General features: G+C 34.4%; 2 protein-coding genes across 5 annotated transcripts; both read left to right on the top strand.

The window, feature by feature from the left end:
- The first annotated feature begins 3491 nt into the window (after positions 1–3491).
- Positions 3492–8164, top strand: LOC120333999 (uncharacterized). Its single transcript, XM_039401437.2, has 4 exons — positions 3492–3649; positions 3867–3990; positions 5444–5589; positions 6234–8164. The coding sequence occupies exons 1-4, from the start codon at positions 3583–3585 to the stop codon at positions 6425–6427; spliced, it is 531 nt and encodes a 176-aa protein (XP_039257371.2). The 5' UTR covers positions 3492–3582; the 3' UTR covers positions 6428–8164.
- Positions 8165–11960: 3796 nt separating this feature from the next.
- LOC120333596 (microtubule-associated protein RP/EB family member 1-like) lies at positions 11961–20016 on the top strand. 4 transcript variants are annotated; one of them, XM_039400926.2, is made up of 8 exons: positions 11961–12176; positions 13073–13179; positions 13999–14091; positions 15000–15120; positions 16251–16313; positions 17388–17509; positions 17930–18100; positions 19310–20016. In XM_039400926.2, the coding sequence occupies exons 1-8, from the start codon at positions 12017–12019 to the stop codon at positions 19364–19366; spliced, it is 894 nt and encodes a 297-aa protein (XP_039256860.2). In that variant the 5' UTR covers positions 11961–12016; the 3' UTR covers positions 19367–20016. The 4 variants fall into 4 exon arrangements, with proteins under 4 accessions (XP_039256860.2, XP_039256858.2, XP_039256859.2 ...); XM_039400924.2 differs by having other exon boundaries at positions 16251–16322; XM_039400925.2 differs by lacking the exon at positions 19310–20016 and adding an exon at positions 18355–18494 and having other exon boundaries at positions 16251–16322.
- The last annotated feature ends 2385 nt before the right edge of the window (positions 20017–22401 follow it).

Genomic DNA, 22401 nt, shown 5'->3' with positions numbered 1-22401 from the left:
ACATTGCCAACAAATAGTGATAATAATAAATTAAAAAATGAATCAGAGACACACAATGTTTCGCAATTGACGAGGATTCGCGAAAGATTGTCGCGTCATTGCACTGTGGGCCATGCATATGAGATAGGACTCGCAGGAATGCCCAATACACTAATCTCGCCTGGTTGTTACTACGAGAATAGGCGACCAAGTCAATGCAGATGTATGGACAGAGTATATTTCATAATTTTCTGTCAGAAACTTGCCAATCATTCTGAGTTTTATATAGGTAAGATAATGAGGAAGCTCGACTATGGCTTCAGATATGATTTTATTAGGTTTCAGGATGATATAAACTTCGAAAATTATTAAATTCTCTAGGGCTAATTTGCAAGCATTGAAACATAACTACAATTTTCGCTCTACTAATATAACGTGATTTGATCAATGACACGGTACATAGTTGTTCCGTTTATGAACAACCATTAGGCTACTGAAGACGCGCACGATTCCTGTTATTAGTATGTTGATATATTACAGTATTTATTATCAGCAACCAGTGGCTGCTCATTTTTAACTACAGTGGTATCTTGAGTGTGAGTTTACATAGTTACCTGTCAATCTGTACTTGCAGAACGTGTGAAATGTCATCAAGGCGAATGTATCGTTCAGGATATTTCCAGTACCGGTAATATATATCCCGAAAATACCATATACACGTCAGGCGCGGGCTTATACCCGAGTATAATTTAAATGGGGGTGGCTCATTGTTTCCGCTCGCTTTATCTGAGTAATAAGCTGTTATTATTACTCGTCGAAGTACTTGATTTTCATTGGTGGGTTATGATGCGAAGCCTATGCGATACTATATTCTCGCTATGCGGGAGTACTGTTATATTGCATGAAACGTGTGGTTCAATATACATGGTCTTGCTTCATTGCTTGGGTGTTGCTTAAATAAATTAGAAAAAGAAAAAACGTACTAAAGGCTTTCGTTGGAATGATTCTTCATACACGCATGGTGTCATCGGAACTATGTAGACAGACTTAGAAATATTAAGGTGCGGTAAGAACAAATTTGAAAAGCAGTTATGATGAACGAATAGAGAGAGTATGGTTTTGGATAAACGAAGCACCAAAGAAAAACAAATTATGAGCGTCTTGTGGCGTAGCCGGATACTGACGCAAAAGTTTCCGAGGCGAGAGAATGCGTCATAATCAAAGGAACTGGCAACTGCGTGAAGAACGTGATGTAGATTCTTTTAATTAAGTCAGTCGAACACAAAGTTTACGGTGCTTAGGAGTGTGTCAAAATGGTTGCTCATGGCATAGCTTTAGTTGAGTGTCATTTTCTTGACGAGCACATGAAAATTTGTTTGATAATAATTTCTTCGTTTCGAAAATGTACCTTTAACTCTAGCTCTAGTGAAGATTTAAGCCTCGCAAGTCGGAAATGATTTAGTTTTCGAGATTTGATTGTTCATTTCGAGAGTCGATTTATCCTGCTTTGAGAAAAATTGTGAAATTTGACGACGCTATTTTTCATGAACTACAGAAATCGCTCTTTCGTTTGTTCAAGCGATCTATTTTTAAAATGAAAATTTCGATGTTTAGTGTATAAAGCCTAGAATTTATATGTAAATGGTATGTACAACCTTGGCCAAATAATTATATATTAGTCGAATGCCAGATATTTATATATTTTTAAATGACTTCTTTGCTAATTGAACGGTAATATATCCCCAAATATATTCATCGAATATCAACTTGGTAACACTTGATAAATTGCAAAAATATCCGCAAATTCCTTTTTTTTTACCAAACTGTGTTTTTAAGTTTCAGTAAGATGAATACACCAATTCGCGCAATCTAAGTATAAAATGCACTGTTTATTTTATGCGTCCGATACCGTTGTAGTTCCACGTGGAAAAACTCTTGATAATTTTGTTAGAAATGATAAAAATATGTAATTTTTCAAAATGGCGATCGCAGGCAGACAGTAAAAATTTAATGGTATGTGTATAACAGTTGTTACCAATAGCGCCGACTATTCAAAATCGTCACTAATAGCCTTTTGTTATATCAAGGGTTCATTGTGGTCTATTTACTTGAATAATTGAGTGAGTCAGAAGGCTGTCGGGTCGGAATTGTAGTTTCAGTTGAAATTTAGCTCTTATTTTAAATGTATTTATATGATAAACATCTTTAGCTAGGTATTGTGCTTTAGCTTGCGATATATATTCCGGAATGAGATTTTTACGCGCACGAGAGTAGTATCTTTCATTAAACGCTGATTTTTTCTCGATTTTTGACCCAAAAAATTATTCGCGCGCTGGCTGCTCATTCTGACTGTTTTGCAGAAGGAAGTACAAATATATTATTTTGCATTTGGTGTAGTTATACTAATATTGTTTCTATATGTAGTATTATTTCAATAGAATTAGTTTACACATATTATAAACTATTTGAATCACGCAAATATAATCAAGGAAGTAGAAGTCCAGTGAAACATTCACTGACTAAATTCCGACTACCGTCATTCATAGAAAAGTTCATTAAAAATGTCATTCAAGTCCAATGATAATTGAGTAACTTAATAACGTGACACACTTAACAAAAATGCATGATATGTTACCAAACGTAGTAGAGTGAATTTATTTCATTTTGAATCGCTCAGAAAGCTGGTAAGATTCGTCATTTTATTTTTGCTGTGTCATTGATGAAAGATCAATTGTGATAATAAAGATGTTATTACGTGGCGATACTGGCGGCAGCTGACTCTGATTATCGCGTATTTATCTTATGCTGTGTGACTTGACGTTGGGCGGGTGTGTGCCTGCCAACACGCCGTAGACTAGCCTGCGCTAAATTCAAGTTCAAATCAACCTCACGTGACAGATTATGTTATGACAATAGGATTGCTAGATTATTGTCTATCATAATCTCCTTTAGGAAATCACTGACAATCTAAATCTCGATTTTGAATACCAGCAGATTTAAAATTGAGTCTCTTGTCATGTTGAGTAGCTAAACCCAAGATGTTTACATCAGCTGCTAATGTAAACATCCTGGTTCGAGTCCTAGGTCCATGCCCAACCCATATATGAAGCGTGATTCGTAAGTAAACACAAAATGGAAATGCCGTTGATACGAAATACCTGTAGCTTCACTGCCATGGGGAAAACAAACGCTGCTTTAAAAATAAGATTGTAGGCATGACACGGATGACTTGTTGTTTTCGTTTGTCTTATTTAGATTTGTTGTGAAAAAATCGCATTTTCTCCGCAAATACTAGACCAGGAGTGTTGAGCATGCGACCGTTGTCAACACTCAGATAGACGTCTGATGAAGTTGGTTATATGGCCCACCGACAGAAAATGTGGCACGCCCCTGTACTAGACCAATTAATTTCGAACATTTAGTACTTGGAGGTTGAAGAAGGCACTTTTTGCTAAGGCCTACAAGGCCTATATTTCACTCAAAGTTTTGCTGTTTTTAAATTCAGCAAAACACTTACATTTGACTTTTGTAACCATATATTTGATCTTGCTAACCTATTTTTATATAGTAGTTAATATTGTACTTCAACTAACTATTAATAATATGGAAAATTTATTGTTTCTGAAGATTTCCTTCGTTCTCCTGCTGCTTTTTGTGGACTCGATAAATGGTAGGATATTGATCTTTTTATGTGTCAAAGTTTGCTATATAGTTTTTCCGATTATTCATAAGTATTTCTTTTCATTATCAAGGCCATATATTATATTTAATCAAGAAAATTTGGAGTCTACCAAGCTTTTCAATTATAGGAATATTTAGAAAGAATCAATGTATGTCCCGTGCTGTGCCGACAATGTAATAACATAAAATATATTTTCATCGCCCAGGTATATGCTGGGAATCCGCATGTGAGCTTGCAAGCAACGATTTCACGAAGTGTTGCAAAAATGATAGGTGCTGTTCAGAATGGGAATACAGCAGTGAACAAGTTGTGAATGCTTTTAAACTCGGGTAATTTGAATACTTAATATGAGTTATTGCAAAGCCAAATAATATAGAGTTTCCTTGTTGTTTCAGATTGATTACGTAGCCATGATTAAAACACAAAAACGACCGTGCGATAGTATTGAATACATTAAAATACACTGTTTTTGTGAAATATTCAAACAAATATATGAAAATTTCCTTTTGCGTAAGGAAACAATGAGGGGGGACCGCGAAAAATCAATACCAAGCATCTGAAACTAATAACCGGCAAACTGGGCTGGTAATCGGGCGATAGGCCGTGGTTCGCCATATGATCAAGTCGTATTATCGGTTTTTCTCTCCCCGGGATAAATATATAAATCCTAATTATCGAGTTGCGGCGCCCTGCGAAAATTTGACCCCATTTCTCGTATATATACAAACCTTTAATTTCTGGGTGGCCATAAAACGTAAAATGTTCCTTTGCTGGAAATAAGATTACTTCAAATGTAAATATTTTTTGACTTGATGAAAACAAGCCTTCCGTATTATCTATCAATTTCATTTTGTTTGTTTTAAATAAAGGTAATATTTGCTTTATTACAACTTATTATGCCTACTTACAAAACAGCGGGAATCTAACAGCTGTGTTTTAGTCTCCAAATGTAATAGTCGGAAATGATTAGAATCTTGATATTGATATAATTCCATAGAATGGATGTACGTATGTATATTTCGTGCATATAGAAAGGAAATTACTGATATAGCCATTGTTTGGCGCCACAATATTATTATGACATCAAGGCACTCGTTTGTCGCAAAATTATCAGCAGTCGGAGGCTTCCCGGTATTTCATTCTTGCGGTTTTTTTTTTTTCTATTAAACTTGATATGAAATTTCATTTTCGCTGAGAGTAAGCAAGAGTCGGTTCGGAAGTCTGAGACAAACAACTTAATCAGGATAAAGTTGCCCGCACTGTAATTTTCGTGGACGAAAGTTCTCTATTCATTTGTCTGAAGTCGTAATTGTTATTTTTGTTCTAGGCTACATTCAAGAACTAAAGTCGCAATTTTTCGTTAATTTCTCAACACCTACACGGACCTGTGTTTTTCTTTGAAATAAAAATGCAATTCATTGCTCATCGTTATGAAAATGGGTGACAGACAGCAGACGACCTTTGTTGCATTTTATCACTCACAAAAGTGTTATCTGTAATATCGTGTCATTGTCACTGGTATAGCCTACAATTCATATAATTTCGATCGATTTGTTTGCCATTGTGTGATTCGTATTCATGTTAACTGTGCGTATGTCAATGTTTAATCAATCTGCCGTCTTACGGGATTGTGTTGTAAAGCAAAATATAGAATAGTTACCACCAATTTGTTTCGCCAATTAGTTAGTCGTGAATGAAATAATTTTGATTTCCATTTGCGTCAATGAGCCTTGGCCACAAATTGAGTTCATTGTTACATCATAATTATATTTCACTAAACAGTGTTGGAGCAATCATTGGAATCGCTATCGGTGGAATAGTATTGATCATAATCTGCATCATCGGATGTGTATGCTGTTGTTGCAGACCAGGACAAACTCGCCAGGGAGCTGTTATTGCCAACACAAACACAGTACATACACAGCCTGGTAAATATTACAATATTTTATCCCAAACTTTACTGTTTTTTCACAATAGTTTACTAAAATGTAGCAATGAACCATTCCCCTAGCATCAACTTCCTTGTTTAGTTCGTGACATTAGCCAATCAGCAAGATGCAAAAAGTGACGTAACAAGGCTCCCCTTTCGCATCCGCTCAGACCCTTTTTTTACTCAGAAAGATTTTCAAGCGTGGTCATAAACATTACCTCGTTTTCGCGTTTTTGAACTCTATTCGTTAGTTTTCTGTTGTGTTTCGAAAACATAAAAATATGAACCAGATAATTCAATGATCACTCTGTCTCCCTAGGAGTTTTAATTTATTTGCAGTAAAAAAAAATTAGTGTAGAAATACCTGTGATAGACTAGGCTAAAATTCTTTACCGGTACTTTTAAAAAACAGATTGTTGTATGCGATTAAACATAATGATGGTTTGAAACACATACCCCATTTTACATGCGCCAACTCGCAAAAGCACTCTTAAAATAGCCCCGAAAATTTTGCAACGGTAAAGTATAAAAATAATTTTTCGGGGGTCAAAGGTCGGGGAAAAGTCCATAGAATACATGACCTGGTTTGACCCTCTTCGAATATTGGTTCATTTATTACGAAAAGTGTTATTTATTTTACAGTAACCATGCATCAATATCCGCCACCAGGTGCGCAGTATCCACCTGGAGGATATCCCGCAGGATCTCAATATCCACCACAATACGCCTCACAGCCTGCCTACAATCCAGCATCGCCAGGTGGAGTCGCACCTTACCCAGCCAAAGATCCCAATATGGCCCAAGCGGGATTTTCAAATCAGCCACCACCTTACTAGATTTACCCTGCGTTGCAAAACCATTCCATTTATTAATTTTTACCATGGTTATTGCACAGACTGGATTGGGAATTATATTTACCCAATTATTGCATATACTGTATATTGCCTATTTTCTTCAGTCCCGTATTCTCACAGAAGGTAGAGAATGCGAATTCTTTCACATTCAAATTTTCGATTGTTATCGTTGCTGCAAATTTGATTTACCATTTGAATGTGATTATTTACGCATTTATGAATTCGAAACACTGTAAGAGATGAAATATTGGATGCAATATTTAAGTTTTCTTATATTTTAGTAGCCTACTTTTAACTTGGACAGAACGTCTACACAACAGAAATTAGGTGAAAATAACAGTGAAATATTGCTGTTGAGGTGTGTTGAAATTCCTCTCATGTCCTACCTTCCCTGATGAGTTGTGACTCATATATATGGATCGTCATTTACTTCCGTATGTAATTAAATGAGTTGCCTATAATTTCCTGATTTTTTCCACTACTTAACTGAACGTTTAGCGAATATAGCAACCAAAGTCACGAAGATGCCTTCAATTGTACATGCATCTAATGTTTTCTATTTAGTATCTAATCCAGGGATAGCAAACCACAGACCCGCGGGTCACAGAGTGACCCACTGCGTTTTATTTGTGACCCGCCAAGCGAAGGCACGAATAAAATAAAAATAAAATGCTAACATATCAGTGGTAAAAATTGATAAAACCGGCCTTAAATTAATCTAACAATAACTAAACTATTATAATGTACCGTCAGTTGGACAGTCAGAGCTGCGATAGCTCATATTCAAAATGTTGATTTTCGGGCCGGTATGCTAATTTTCTAAATCCCTAATCTTAGACGCATGTATGCACCGTTGTATACCCTTATTCAGCTATTCGGCCAGACATCGTTTATGACATAACATTGCAATTGATCTGTTCATTTCTCGCAACGCCTGTCTCTTTCGGAAGTACATCTGCAGACTGTTTTAGGGGTTATACGAGAACTAGATGCTACTTTGCGTTTTATTAGTTTCTCGCCTACAATGACGCTGAGAAAACAAAATCTTTCAGACTTGAAATGAAAATATAGAAATCTGATATAACAATGGGGCAGTGTAAAAGTGCCTTAATGTGGTTGGAAGCTGATCGAAAATTATAACACTATCAAAGCGGAATTACCTCCAAACACTAGAACCGTAAAATAATTTAACGCATCATCCTAAACGTTTTTGGTAATTCATATGCGTGTTTTCGTACTCTAATATCATAAAACCGAGTGCCATGAAAAGTCCCTGATAGAAGTGCTGCATAAGTAAAACCCAAAACTACACCAACACCAGCTTATAAGAATTGTTTCAGAAGTTTCTTATAGATACAAACGTGAATTAAATATCTGTGACCCACTCTCTTCTGCTCCGCGATAAGATTATAATTTTTGACCCATTCATTGAAAAAGGTTCGCCATCCCTGATCTAGTCCATGTCAATAATGCGTTTTCTTATTTTTATGCTGCTTTTTAGATTGCCTCTTTCAATTTTGATCAGTTCCAATAATGATAATTTTACCCATAGGGAGTCTATGTGATAGACACAACACAGTGCATATCTATAATGTCTTACTTGTTCCTTGTTTAATTCATTAGGCCTCTGTAGACTCCCTTTCTTTCTCATATCCTTTCGTTAATATTTGAAATGAATGCAGTTAATTTTACCGAATAAATATGGATGTTGAGCACCAACTGTATCTATCTAACGTTATAAAATATATATATATAATATTTGAGCATTGTATAATGCTAAAAATAGGATATTTGGCACTCGTTGAACTTGGAATTATGTCGCCTGAAAATGTTTTAAAAGATGAGTTAGTATACGGATTTTGATGAGTGAAATTCGTTTTAGCCGTGGAAGATCATGTTTGCGTTCACTCTTCACAGTTGAGGTAGTGAGTGATTGCGTACAAACGTTTTTCGTTCGTATAGGTATCGGTATAGACCAGGGGTTTCCAACTCAAAATATGTCGCGGGCCACTTTTTGAAATTTATCGACGACGCGGGCCGCAAACTAACAAATTGTATACAAAATTGTTGTACAAAAATTAACAAAGTAAATCTGGATATATTTGTTGAAATTACCCTTGAATCTTACACCAAGCGAGACATGGAACATATTCGTTTTGTAGCGCTGAGAGACTCGATGTTTGGCCTTATTTTGCGTTGGGTTGCTGGTCTTTGGACAGCATACAAACTCTCGTCCGTTAGTCGTGTGCGAAAGGCCGATTTGTTAACTCTCATTGTTAAATATCATTCACAAGCCTCAAACATGCACTCTTTAATAAAGCTTCCCTCAACGAAAGGACGCTCACTTTTGGCAAAGCTTGCTTTTCTCGAATCTTCACAAGTTTTGTTCATGTCTGAGAAAAATTTCTCTGTTTCATCAGTGAAAATTTTATTTGCGATACCTTTTCGTGACGAATTGTTTCAGTATAAATATGGTATTTTTCTCTGTGTAATGATCCATGGGTTTATAATAATCTAGTTTTGCGTTAACTGCACATATGATTTATAATCAACTAATGATTCACAACTGCCCACTTCCATGATCAGACCGAAACTTGTTTATTTCGTCATAATAAAAACGCGAAATGAAATGATTGAATTTACAGTTGAATTATTACAATAGAATAAAATATGAACGTGATAATGTGGAATAACAGGGGAAATTTTTGTTTTATTTTTAACAGTTTGTTGTACCGGATTCTTGATGTTAAATAACACGATAAAACTCATAGTTGACATCATACTATTTCAGTTTTTTTCTGGAAAAATCTCAACAACGAAACGCGCCCGCACGCGGCCCGCGTTTTGGAGACCCCTGGTATAACTCAAAAGTGGTATCGGTACATCTCTAATCCCACTTTGAAGAAAATAAAGTAATTCTGGATACTGATCAGCAGGTTTGTTTAAGCATGTGGCAAGGCGCAACTTTCAATTTGAACTATTTTCAGAGTCATTTTTGACTCAGCGGGGTGGAACAATACACCATTTTATCGATTATTAAGTGAAACACAGCGTGTCGGCGGTATCTGCGATTGTGTTGACTCCGTTGAAGAGAAGAAATGCGCAGTTTCTTGTTGTTTAGCAATCCTGTATTATTCCAAATTCATTCGCAATTTTTCGTTAGTAAAATAGCAAACGTATCGCTTTAATGGACACTCGCCAGAAGCGCATCTCACATTTTATTGCTGTATGAACTTTATGACTTGGTTTACCAGAGCAACTCTAAAGTATAAAACACAAATGATCATAACCGATATTTTTGTCATATCTTTTCATGGGTCTGATCTTGATTTATCTAAAGAATAATGTGTCTCAATTATTCAATGCGAAAGATTTTTCCCTATTTAGATTTATAATTTCCAAAATATATTAAAAGATTTTGTCCTAATCTTCCAAGACATTTTCATAGTTTATCGCTATATTTTTGAAAGACTTAAGTTTTGTGTCTAGTAAATTTTGATTCGTTTTGAATAATGGTGGTGCAGAATCATGATGAATAGGTTAGGGTTAGGGTTTTACGATAGGCTTACCATACGTCCAGGTTTAGCCGGGGCATTCCCAGTTTTAGCATGTTTTTTCGTCGTCCCGGCGATAGACCTAAATGCCCCGGTTTTTCAGTATGACAGTCGTAAATAATTTTTCTATTTGATACTAGTACAAAATTTTTTTTTTAAGGCGGCAGTCGATTTACCATTGATTCGCGTCTCACTTCACTGGTTCAGATAGAGAGAAAAATTGTTATGTCATAGCGTAAATGTCATAGTCATGATATGAATATGAACCGTGCGTTAATTTAACATCCAACTGTCGTTGAATCATCAAAGTGCAAGTTTTCTAACGAGTTCAACGATTGCCATTATTTGAAGCAGAGACCAATATACGATATTTTAATAAGATTTACAGCTAATTTTGACGCCCACAAATCTACCCACAATGGTATGGAAAACCTTTAAACTATTACTAATATAAGCCTCTGAAATGGAACCAAGGTTGGCTTGTCCAATCGGCACCGTCCCGGTTTTTTGCTTCAGATATATCAGAGCCATTATATATTGGCTCTGGATATATGGTAAGCCTACCTTCACGACTACCCGCCAATTGCTATGCAATATGGTATCCTATTTTATGATTTATATTTGAAATGTTTATGATTTCTAACATGACGAAATAAAGTTATTGTCTACTATCTAGCTGTAGTTGGGGATTTTGATTGCCTCAGAGTCGCCAGAGAAGTATTATTGTTACTAGAATCAACGCTGTACAGAAGACGTGGCTGCAGTCAATATCAAAGTGAATACGAGCAACAAGAACGAATGCGGTGAAGAGAGACAAACAATAATATAGCATATGATACAAATATTTGCTTGATATCAAATACATCCTGTAATTATCAGGCGTTGGGCGAATGTTTGGTGATACCACAGTACATCGTGAGGACACTACAGTACACGCTTTGGTCCGATCTGCAGGGAAACAGAAACTGTGTTTTTCGAATTGTTATTAATTTTATTTATGATATCACAATAAAATTTAGGAATCCCCTAAGTTGCCCATGCCAACGACTTTTACGGTTCTAGTTTTGTTCGTTTTTTGTTTTGTTATTTTTCGTATGTGAAGTGTCGTAAGACGGCGAACGTGAGGTGAATTACGTCATGAAGTTTCGAAATGTGGAGAAGGCGCTCGTCATATTCAATGCTTTGAGCACTTGTTGTTCCAGCTTTGTCTTCGCCGCCATGACTAAATCTTGTTAGGGAATAGAAGTGAGATAGCTTAGCTTTCCAGGCACAGGTAACAGAGTTAGCCTATTTCTCTATGAGAGTTTCGATAATTTCAATAAAAGATTAGGGAAATACCGTATTCTAACGGTACGGTACCGGTACCGGTACACATTCAAAATTTAACGGGATTCTGGACAGAATATTCAGATACTGGAATAACTTGATGTGAAATTTCTGAATTAGTGCCTCATTTCCTTCTCCAGCTCTTAGTACTGATACGGTACCGGTACCGGCGTCTCAGACAGAGGTCATAAAAGAATTGTGAATTATTTACTATGATACAGTAGTAATATTTTCTCATTCCTGAATTCAGTAGTTTGTAATTACTGAACAGAAGAATAAGTAGGCTAATTTCTGAAATTAAATTTTAGGTAGATCTAAAATTACAAATAATGTTGGAGCTAATGTCAATGATTCATCACTTTAGGCAGTTAGGGTAGACTACATTTTGAGTTCTGCAACCTTCACACAACTTCGTGTGCCATATCTGCATATTGTTTTATCATTTCAAATTTAAAGGTACCGGAACAGACTGACGGAGAAATTCAGATTTGTATAAGCTGTCAAAAATACTGTATTATCCCCTATTTTTCGGTTCGTTGAATTGGAATCAAAATAGTCTCATTCCTGTCTCAGTAGACTATTTCTCTATATCAATATTATTTATAAATTCTAAATAATGTTTAATAATCTTTCAGATTTAATTTATCATATCAAATTTCTCAAGCTTTAGTCCTCAGTTTAAAAAAAAATAATGGCAGTGAATGTGTATGCGACGTCTGTCACAACTGAAAATTTAAGCAGACATGATTTACTAAGTTGGGTGAACAGAAGTCTCGACTTGAATTTAACAAAAATTGAACAACTTTGCACTGGTGCTGTTTATTGCCAGTTCATGCATATGCTTTTCAGTAGTAAGTATGACTATTATTTGCTTTTTTATAATATTTGAATATTATATATTTATATACTACTGTTATTATACTTTATACGAAGTGGAAAATGGTATTTAGATAGGATTTTTCAGCAATTATCAGAGCCGGAGTCATATTAAATTCCTCGAATTCATTGAATCAAAATTTTGAATTCTATGGAATTTGTGACAAAAAATCAAGAGATGACGTTGACTAAATATTCTCAATAGAAAATTAAAGAAATCTTGCATTCCTGAAAACTTACACTGAAGCCGAAGTCATTTATGAGTCTGAATTTTTCTATAATCATCATCTCTGATTGAAATACAGATTCATCAAATTTACAGTTTGGTATTTGTTAGGGTTAGGAATGGAATTCTATGAGAATTCATACCAAAGTGACACCACAATTGGTATGCGATTGAGATCACGTTGAACAAGTGAGATCATGAACCAAAGTAGTTTTATGACGCTGACATCGCATACCAAAGTGGCACTGTTGTGATGATCCTGCCAAATACCTCCATGAATGATATTTGAAGTCTGTTACTCACCGCGAATCCACTTCAACCAATTTCCTCAAGACTAGTCTCATAATACCATGTTTCCATATATTCAAAAGCTCCGCAAATTGATTCATTCTTATATTACGTAATCTCAAAAGTCAAAACACAATTTAGTATTTTTAGGGTATTTAGTGGGCTATATAAAGTGGCGTGGTAATACAATAACTTTCTGTTCCGAATCGTAATTCCAATACCGATTTAAATGAATAGTCATCAGCAATAATAGTATTTAAGTTGCACTATTTGCATATTTTATCCCAAGCTTGTTTTGAGAAATTTGGTTCAATTCCAACTTTGAATCTTTATGATCAACTTTTCAATCAATTTCAGATAACATCAACATCAAAAAAGTGAAATGGAACTCCAAACTTGAACATGAATATATTGCCAATTTCAAAATTTTACAAGAGTGTTTTAAAAAAGTTCGTGTGGACCAGGTAATTTCTTATTTGAAAAATTTTATAATTTATTTTCCTTTTTTTGAGAGTCAAAATATTTTGAATACTTAGTAAAATTGTGTTGTTTTGTGGAATTTTTTTTAAATCGTGATGCAAAAATCTGGAATACTGAACAATGTTTGATATGTTATTAAATAGTTTTGAGTCGTTATCGAGTACATTTATTATCCTATTACAATATATGTAATATTATGGTTTGAACTGGTATAATATTTTAATGCTTGTAATGAGATTGGTTTAGGCAGTGGGGAAGGTAAAATCATATGATTCATTCAACAGATTTTTTTATACTGTTTCATCGTTCTTCACTTCATATGTTTCATACTGTTATTTCATTTTTTTTTAAATTGATACTTATCAACGTTTCATCATTTATTTACAGTTTTATTTAACATAAGGCTTTATTTGTGAACAAATAATGAGTATTTGTTTTAAATATTTACCAAGCAACCTTTGCTACCATTTTCAAAACAAGCCAGCTGAGTTACTTTGTCAGTTGGTTTAAATAAACAATATTGAACTTGACAATATTATTGCCAAGCCTGAAACCATGCTGGGCAGTTCCATGGCCCACTGTTATTATTTTATGTAATTTTTTTTTGTGAATTGTATTCTGATTCAGATCATAAACTCAAATATTTTTCATACTACTATCTGACTTACGAATTAACAAAAATAACACATATCGACAATGACAGCATGTTTTTAGAAACATTTGATTATTTTTTTTTCAAGTGTGTGTAAGATATATTGCTACAGACCATCAAGATTAAATTATATACTTTCTTTATATTCCAGAATGTTCCGGTTGAAAAGCTTGTCAAGGGCAGATTCCAGGACAACTTTGAATTTGTACAATGGTTCAAAAAGTTCTTTGATGCCAATTACCGGGTTTGTTCTATATCTTTCATGAAATATAATACATTTATTATTTATTGAATTTAGACGATACAAGGTTTTACTATGGCATGTCTAGTGATTAGTTAGACTAATATGCAAGATGATTCTTCTCTAGTAAAAGCCTTTTGTTGTTATAAACTCATCCTCTTCAAATATTCGGTACTCCCGTAGTATGTTTACCCGGTTAGGGTTAGGACATAATTTTATTCCGATTTCTGGAGCGCCAAATATTCTTGTTACATGAGTCAAATATGGACCCAGCGTTACAAGAAATGTGGGGTAATATATATACAATTTGCTGCAACACATTTTTGAAGTCTGTTGTAATTTAGCCTTCTGGAAATTATGCGGCAAAATCAATTATTTCCCCCCATTTTATACCTGTCACCGGTACATTCTGATGTAATTAAAGTTGGAATGATTAATTGAAATTTATGGTTCGAACTACACCTCAACCATTTTTGGCACTTACTGACACATACCTTAGCGCAGGGATTCTCAACCTTAAAATGGTGTTATGGAGCCTGTGAAAAGGGTGACTATTATTTACAAAGCCTCAAAAAATTTTTATGAAAATAACAACAGAAAAATACATTGTTACTTACTGACTAATGTTCCTGAGTAGGCTTCTCCCACATAGCCCTGGGGCTCGGTATTACTATCGCCTACCCAATTTATTACACCCTGGGTAGGAATGGGATTTTAACCCGACATTTTAACCTCAGATGCCAAGTTGGTTAGGTCCAATGACCCAGTACTTAAGTGATAAACTCTGCTTAATTGATAAATATCTATTCATAAAATTATAAACTAATTGAATTTCTTTCTATTTACATCATGTTTCAATGAACTTTCTGCATCATAATAATGTTAGTAATCACGTAATACTTAAATTTCAGGAGGAATGTGCAGATTATGATGCGATTAATATGAGATCAGGTGCAGGATTGGGAATTGCAGATTCAAAGAAAGGCGCTGCTGCACGTCCAATGGGACACGTGAAAAAATCAGTTGCAACAGGTAGAATTTTATTTTTATATAGAAGAAGGTTATTATTCAACAATACTTCATTGTCTTCATATATGTCAAACATGTTATCCCATACAATCTTGTGTCAATTGAAATTAAATTTCATTCAATTTCACATATGCTAGTATCACACTATTAATATTAACAATAGTATATTATGTATGATAAAAATAAAACATCTGTTTACCATTGGACAGTTGGCTACTGTCCAGTTTTACTGCCCATTTAATAAATTATTTATACTGCACCTCATGTTAGATGCTGAATTTTTGCATTTTACAACCTGATAATGCATTTTGAAACATCTGTGCTGTTATGTATAGGAATGCCGTGATTTGAATATGCAGGAATATGTGTGCCATTTTTCTTAGATACTGTTTGAATTGCCATCTTTCCTAATTGAAAATTCAATCAATTGGTATTTAAGAAACTTATTATTACAAAGAAATAAATTTGATTGATTATTAGATGGGCTATCCAAATAATTTAGTAATATCGTTATGGTGTGAATGCGAATCTCTTTGCAAAACTTAATTGATCTGTTAGTTAGAATTGTCAAGAAAAATCAATTTCAATCTTTAAAAATCAATACTTTGATTGATTTAAATGTCTCGACTAATTAAATTAAAGTGACCAGTGGTCAAGTAAAGCTAAATATACAAAATTAAATTTGAAATAGTTTATCTTACTTACTATTTGTTTGATGAAATTAAGGTCATGGTCATATGCGGGGCCAAGCCAAGGGGGCTTAGGAATAGGCTACGAAACAGTTGCCATGGTTATGCGGCCCCATATGTATTATTCGATTATATGTATAATTGTACTCAGCTTTTTGATTCTTATTGTAAATCTTATGATCACTATCATATGTCCTTCTGTATCGTTATTACAATTCTTAAAAATAACTCCCAATTAGCTGATGTTATATTGAGGAAATAATAGGTATCCCAAAATCTTTCAAAATTGGTTTAATATTATCAAGTTATTTCATATTTGATAGTTGACACTAATTAATGTGTCAAAAAGCACTTCTGAAAAATTTTGGAGTAATTTCGAAATTATTGTTATCCAGTAATTCATTGTAAGGCCTGTTTTTTTAAATGTAAAATTGTCCTAACTAGTTAAGCCTATGCTGAAGCGTGCACCAACAACGCCGAAAGAAGAGGATAAAGAAAATTCTCAGCGTGCGGGATGTGAATATAGAGTGCTTTCATTGGTTCACAATATATTTTTGTTTATGGACTGTGTGTTCACCTTTTTATCACTAAGGAGTTTAATTATGAGACGTTTAAAGCTGGAAGTCTGGGCATTGTGTCTAAGCCATGCGTTCCCCTATCTTAACTAGCTGATCTTCTACCATGTTTTTTTACTAATTTTTTACACATATGAGGTTATTTTATATGAATGGATTAGTTGGTTAACGCAGGATAAAAATGAGAGATAGTTCGTTGGAATTAAAACCTTTGCTATCAGTAGTATATTCAATGACCTCTGAAAGCATTGAATTTGATCGATAGTCTGTTACAATTGCTAATGGAAGGCAGTATTCCTTTCAAATATTGATACTGGTAATGTTTGTGTTTATTCTAGGTCTGTTTGAGGTATCTGATTTATTATTGACTGAGTATTAAACCTGTGACCAGTTTCTGAAACCTTGATAACCAGTCAGTTTTTTTTTAGTATAGTGCAAGACTGATATATTTGGTTGATATTTACTGTGTTCTACCACTCAATCTTTGCCATTGTTTACTTATTTGGGCACAGTTTGTTCCCACCTTTTGTATTTTGTTATCTTTCGTGATTGATGTCCCTTTTATAGCTAGTATTTTGCCTAATATTGCACAGTGTATGGGTTTGATTTGGATTTTTTATAATTTGCCTTATCCTTCTCTTCACTTCTATATTTTATTTTTGCGAGATTTTTTTCAAGTTTTTCGAAATGAGAGAAATAAAAAAACACATGCCCTTGATAATTTCTGATAGCTAATTTTAGTCTGATGTATTGCAACTCCTCCAGGACTAATTTTTGATTGCTGCAACTCGTCAGAAGACAAAATGACCATTAGGTTATTTTATTTATACCTAAACTTTGGAAACAACTTGGAAGGGAATAGTTTGCAACGATTCCTGAAAATTTCTCTGCTGCTAAAATTCCAATTACCACCTCTTTAATAGCAGTGTTAGCAAAATAATTAATTATACTCTAACTTTTATTTCCTATTATATATCCAGTTTTCTTATTGGTAATCCCTTTTTAGCCCCACGATCAACAGCAAGAATGGCGAACACAACAGCCCCAGCAAGAAGAGCACCCACAAGCAGTGCCAGTACACAAGAATTAAATGTAATGCGAGAAGAATTAGAAGAGGCTAGATCTGAGGTAACACTACATGACATTTCAATTGTTGGAACATTAACATTGTTTTTAGGTTCATGTTTCATTTTTCTGATACATACCAATCATTGCTAAAAATGCGTTTCCTCATATCTCGCAGGTCTCTACATTTTACCCGACATTTAGCTATTTTTTTTATTGAAAGAACATTTAGGCCTAAATATCCACTGTATATCTCCATGTTAGTCTTATGCGCGACTCTTGTGTCCATGTATTCGAACATTGCTCTCTTATTATCTGGGTGAATGTTATCGGAAATTGATTGCACCAGTTTATTCTATGTGATCCAGCAGATGCAAGATTGATATTTCTCTCATATCATCAAGGGTCATCTCTCCATGAAGCAAAGTAATTAAAATAATGCATTATCACTTTCATTGGCATTCAATTTTTACCAATTTATAGAGTACTGCACTACAGACTACAGTTGAAGCATTGGAAAAGGAACGAGATTTTTACTTTGCTAAACTCCGTGATATTGAACTTATTTGTCAAGATGTTGAAGGAGAAGATGGTGCTGGATTAAATATCAAGGAACTTTGTGAAAAAGTCACTGAAATTTTATATGCTACAGAGGTGCGGTTACAATTCATTTCTACCTATGTATATACTCAAAGCTGAGTAATTATAATTATGTCACTGTCCTTTGAACTTTCATTGCACAGAATATATAGAATAGTTCCCAACGATGCCCCATGCCTCACGCTCCGAGTGTGTGTATGGCTGATAAATACTGTAGGTTTGATTATTACTCCTACTATTGGATTATCTAGTTTGTCTTTAGTTGCTTTAGATATATATCTTTCTGACCGAATTATTTCTTGAAGCAGGAAGGCTTCGATCAACAGGATTTGGATGCACAGGGAGATAATTTGAACAAGTAGAAAGAAGCAGATGAGCATTTTCAACTGTCATTTAGCACATTTAACATTTTTCAGTTGCAATGTTATAATATAAGCTAAGTTGCAAAGTGTTTTATTGTATATGTAGGGTAAGGGAGTTTCAGTTATGATGTTATCTTCGATTCAGTACGGAAACATTTTCAAGGAAGATTCGAGTAGAGGAACTTAGTTATACACGGTAGTTAAGATTATACTTTTAGTATTGGGATTGGTAGAGGTATTAGAGACTGGCATAGGTTCACTGGTGACGAAGTTGGAAAGGTTGGTGACTTAATAGCTGTGCATTTTGAGAAATATTATGAGATGGAGTTTGCGTCAAGGTAAGGTAGTTTTTGGGTGTGTAGTCAGTGGTAATATTAGGAAAGTTTTTTGCATCTAGGAAAAAGTAGCAGCAGCATAATATTCTAGTATTTTTTCGAATCAGTGTTGAATGTACATGTGGGCTTAGTGACCCAGGCTTACAGTTTGACCTGAGGTAACGTGAATTGAGAAGAGTATTTTGAGCTCAAACAGTACCTTGGTTTCAGTTCTTTACAACAACAAAAAATCCAAAATAATTTCAGCGATGGTTAAGTTGCTTTTTTCGTATAATACAAAAGGACAGTTAAAATTGATTACCCTAGGATTTCAGAATCATCTACTATTTTGAAACTATAGTATTGTGCAAAAATATCAGAATGTTCATATCTAAATAGTCATGAAAATGTGAGTTAATTTTTCCAGGCTATTTTATAAATATTTAGCATAGTTGATTTAAAAATTACCTAGAAAATGATTGGCATAATTTAAGATTGGTTCACTGCTCATTCCTCTCAAAAATGTATAGTTTATGTATTAAAAAAAGTATATTTCTATTTGAATAATTGCAAATTTTCTATTTTAGGAGGGATTTTTGCCCCCGGAAGAGGATGTGAATGGAGTCGACGACAGTCAGTATTAGACAGTGTGCACATATTTGGATTCAAGTTACCTTCATAACGTACTTCCACCATTTCATAGCGTGCACGACATATTTTGCGCCAGCATCCACAAGCAATATATCTCTGAGGAAATTCCTCACTTTTGTAACTATTGGTAGTTTTAAAATAAGTAATTGTTCAGCGTTATAGAAATTTTAGGGGTACCAGTGTTGAAATGTTAAATAACTTTTTCGGATTTGCTTCTCAGTCATAAGTTACTTATGCGGACCTGGAAGATACTTCCTATACTTTCATATTAGCTTGTAAACTATTATGTGAATGTTTTTTGACTGCGTATCATTCATAGTATATTACTGGCCTACCTGCTGCATTTACGTAATCTTTCTTTGCTACTTTTTTATCTTTGTCAAAATTGGTTTCAAATGATGTAAATACAGTTTCACTGTGCGTCGTAAAATTGGACGCGAATGCGAATAACTTTTGAATCTAAAAATGTCAAATTTGGTATTCTATTTAATTAAACGTTTTTGTGATCAGATATGAAAAACCAGTTGTAAAAAGACCATTTTTTTCTCATCAAATTTACTAACATGTTAGCTTCAGTGTGAAATAACCATGCATGTTGATTTTGTTGGTCTATTTTTTCTCAATAAAAATAGCTATGATGCAATGTTCTCTCCGATCAGTCTTGTGGTTAAAGCAGAATATAACTTCACATTGTATTTGGTGCGATTGTAATTTGGAAAAAATTCATTTCCATACATATACTGTGTTTCCCGGCGAATAAGTCGCTTTTCTTGACCCAAATTTTAGGGCCGTCTTATTAGGCGAGTATGATAATTTTCATTTTTTCGTGGTGGGTTATTATTCAATTCGGACCATAGAATATGTTCCACGATAGCATCCTTATAAAGTCGCCATCAGGTCAGTTAAAAGGAAATCGGCGTTCTCGAGCTGTGAATCTGGAATTTCAACGCTGTGAATATCATATCTGAAGTTGGCTCATTTGTGTGTATGTGCATCACGAGTGAACGGCTATTACTGATACATGTTGGATTGCAATTTGTGAAAATTGTCAATTGTTTTTGTCGGCGTGATCTCTTATTTATGGGATCTCTTATTTATGGGAGTTCCTAAGCCTTAAACATCTTTTATGTCAGCATTTATTCTCGCTAAATCACAAATTTTCCTCAACATATGTTTTGTGCCACGAGGACACGATAATTACTTTATTGTTCTCAAACAACCATGGCACTTGTGAGAAACGAATTTAAACATAATCATGTGTGACAAGATGCTAAGATAAAGAAGTGAATACGTGACCCAGATTTTCTTGATTGAAAAGCAGCATTGTAAAATATTGAAAAAAACGGGAAACACCATTTAAGTTTTCTTTTAGGATGGCCCGTGACAGATTAAAAATGATTTTTGACAATGCAAATCGTAAAAATATTTTGTGTTCTACAACTACCGACGGGGCCTGACCGACTATGATATATGTATAATAATTAATGTAAAGTATATTTAATTCATTTTTTGACATCAATTTTACTCTGTGGGATATTGTCGCTGACTTTATTATAGCTGGGTTTTTTCTTACGGTGATATCCTTAAAATAATGAGTGACAGCACTGCGATGGAGCGGAATAAGTATTGCAGCAACAGCTCAGATATGTTTTTTTAATTTTCAAAAATACGAGTCAAATCAACATATAATGTTTGTACGTGTACTTGTTTATGTCCACGGATTGCGTTGGTATTTTGAAGCAGATATATTATTTATATTGTCGCAATCGCAGATTATATTGATCACTAATAAATTAATGAAGCAACACATTTCGTTTCTGGAGATTTCGAGATGATGAATATGTATGTTTAATGAATACACTTTATATGTATATTTATTGCCCTTGAATATTTGTAGCCTACTTTCTGGGATTTTAGAGCAGATCTTGGGATTTTCATGGCGATAACAAATTCGCAAGAGCGCAAAAATATGTATCAAAACTAAATATAATTAGGCAGTTTTTCACAATATTATGTCCACAGATTGCCGTGTTACGTCGAGCACAATTGATTAAAATTGAAAGACAGTTTGAATTCCCGTAGTTGTCATGGATTGAATATTACGCTACAAGAAAAGTCCATATGGGCTATTTTACCTAATGTGCAAACACACCGACCGCTTAGAAGTCGTTGCATAGTAATTTGGGATTCCGATTTTACTGCCCATCTCATTGGAAGGTTATGAGCAAAAAAACATTTTTTCAGCCTTAAAAACGGGCCTCGTCTTATTTACCAGGTAGACTTATTCGCCGGGAAATACAGTATATATATATGTATTTCTGGGAGTCTTGTAGTGCCTCCCAGGTGTTAATTTTAGCTGGTGGAAAGGTTTGATTATTAAATGCCACAAGAGTATTATTAGACTATTTGGTAAAGTGTAGAGAAATAAATTCAGTTGTTAGTAACTTGGGACTTATGCAACGACTCTCGATTTCATCCTCAAGCAATCTTTGCCGGAAATTTTGACTTTTCACGTGGCCTGCTCAAATAAGACTTCGCAAGGTAATTGAAGAGTGATCTCGATTTACAAGCATACAAAATGACATTTTGAGAATGGAGAACGGTAATGTAATATTAATTTTTCCCCAACCACAAATGATTCACGAGGTCCTGTTTTAACAGTAGTGCGCCTTTTCAATATTCATATTACCCAATGCTGTTTTAGGTTTACATATATAAAATCTTCTCCCTACCCCTCCTTCCTCCTACCCCTCTCATCCAGAGTAAAATGTTCGTCGATTGACCAGATTATCGGTCACTTCCACCAAAACCAAGCTAATGATCAGGAAAGTGAGCAAAATCGAAAGCGTTCTTTAAAATGTTTGTAAGCATGAAGAAAATCATACACAACGAAGGTTACAAGTGCCAACACAAGTATACAAGAAATAATATGAATGATTTGAATCGAAAAAATGTGTTTAGAAATAGCAATGACTCGCCAGGTTTCAATCGTTGATAAGTACATTCGAACATTTGGCGCGGCGGATTG

Source organism: Styela clava, chromosome 15 (assembly GCF_964204865.1).
Source record: "Styela clava chromosome 15, kaStyClav1.hap1.2, whole genome shotgun sequence".
NCBI lineage: Eukaryota > Metazoa > Chordata > Ascidiacea > Stolidobranchia > Styelidae > Styela > Styela clava.
Note: the sequence above shows the minus strand (reverse complement) of the source record. Positions and strands in the feature narration are given on the sequence as shown.

Coding starts and splice junctions, on each gene's coding strand:
- LOC120333999 (XM_039401437.2), top strand. CDS start 3,583: ATGGAAAATTTATTGTTTCTGAAGATTTCCTTCGTTCTCCTGCTGCTT. Junction 3,650..3,866: donor TTTTGTGGACTCGATAAATG/GTAGGATATTGA, acceptor TTCATCGCCCAG/GTATATGCTGGGAATCCGCA. Junction 5,590..6,233: donor CACAGTACATACACAGCCTG/GTAAATATTACA, acceptor TTTATTTTACAG/TAACCATGCATCAATATCCG.
- LOC120333596 (XM_039400924.2), top strand. CDS start 12,017: ATGGCAGTGAATGTGTATGCGACGTCTGTCACAACTGAAAATTTAAGC. Junction 15,121..16,250: donor GAAAAAATCAGTTGCAACAG/GTAGAATTTTAT, acceptor TGTCCTAACTAG/TTAAGCCTATGCTGAAGCGT. Junction 17,510..17,929: donor TAGAAGAGGCTAGATCTGAG/GTAACACTACAT, acceptor ACCAATTTATAG/AGTACTGCACTACAGACTAC.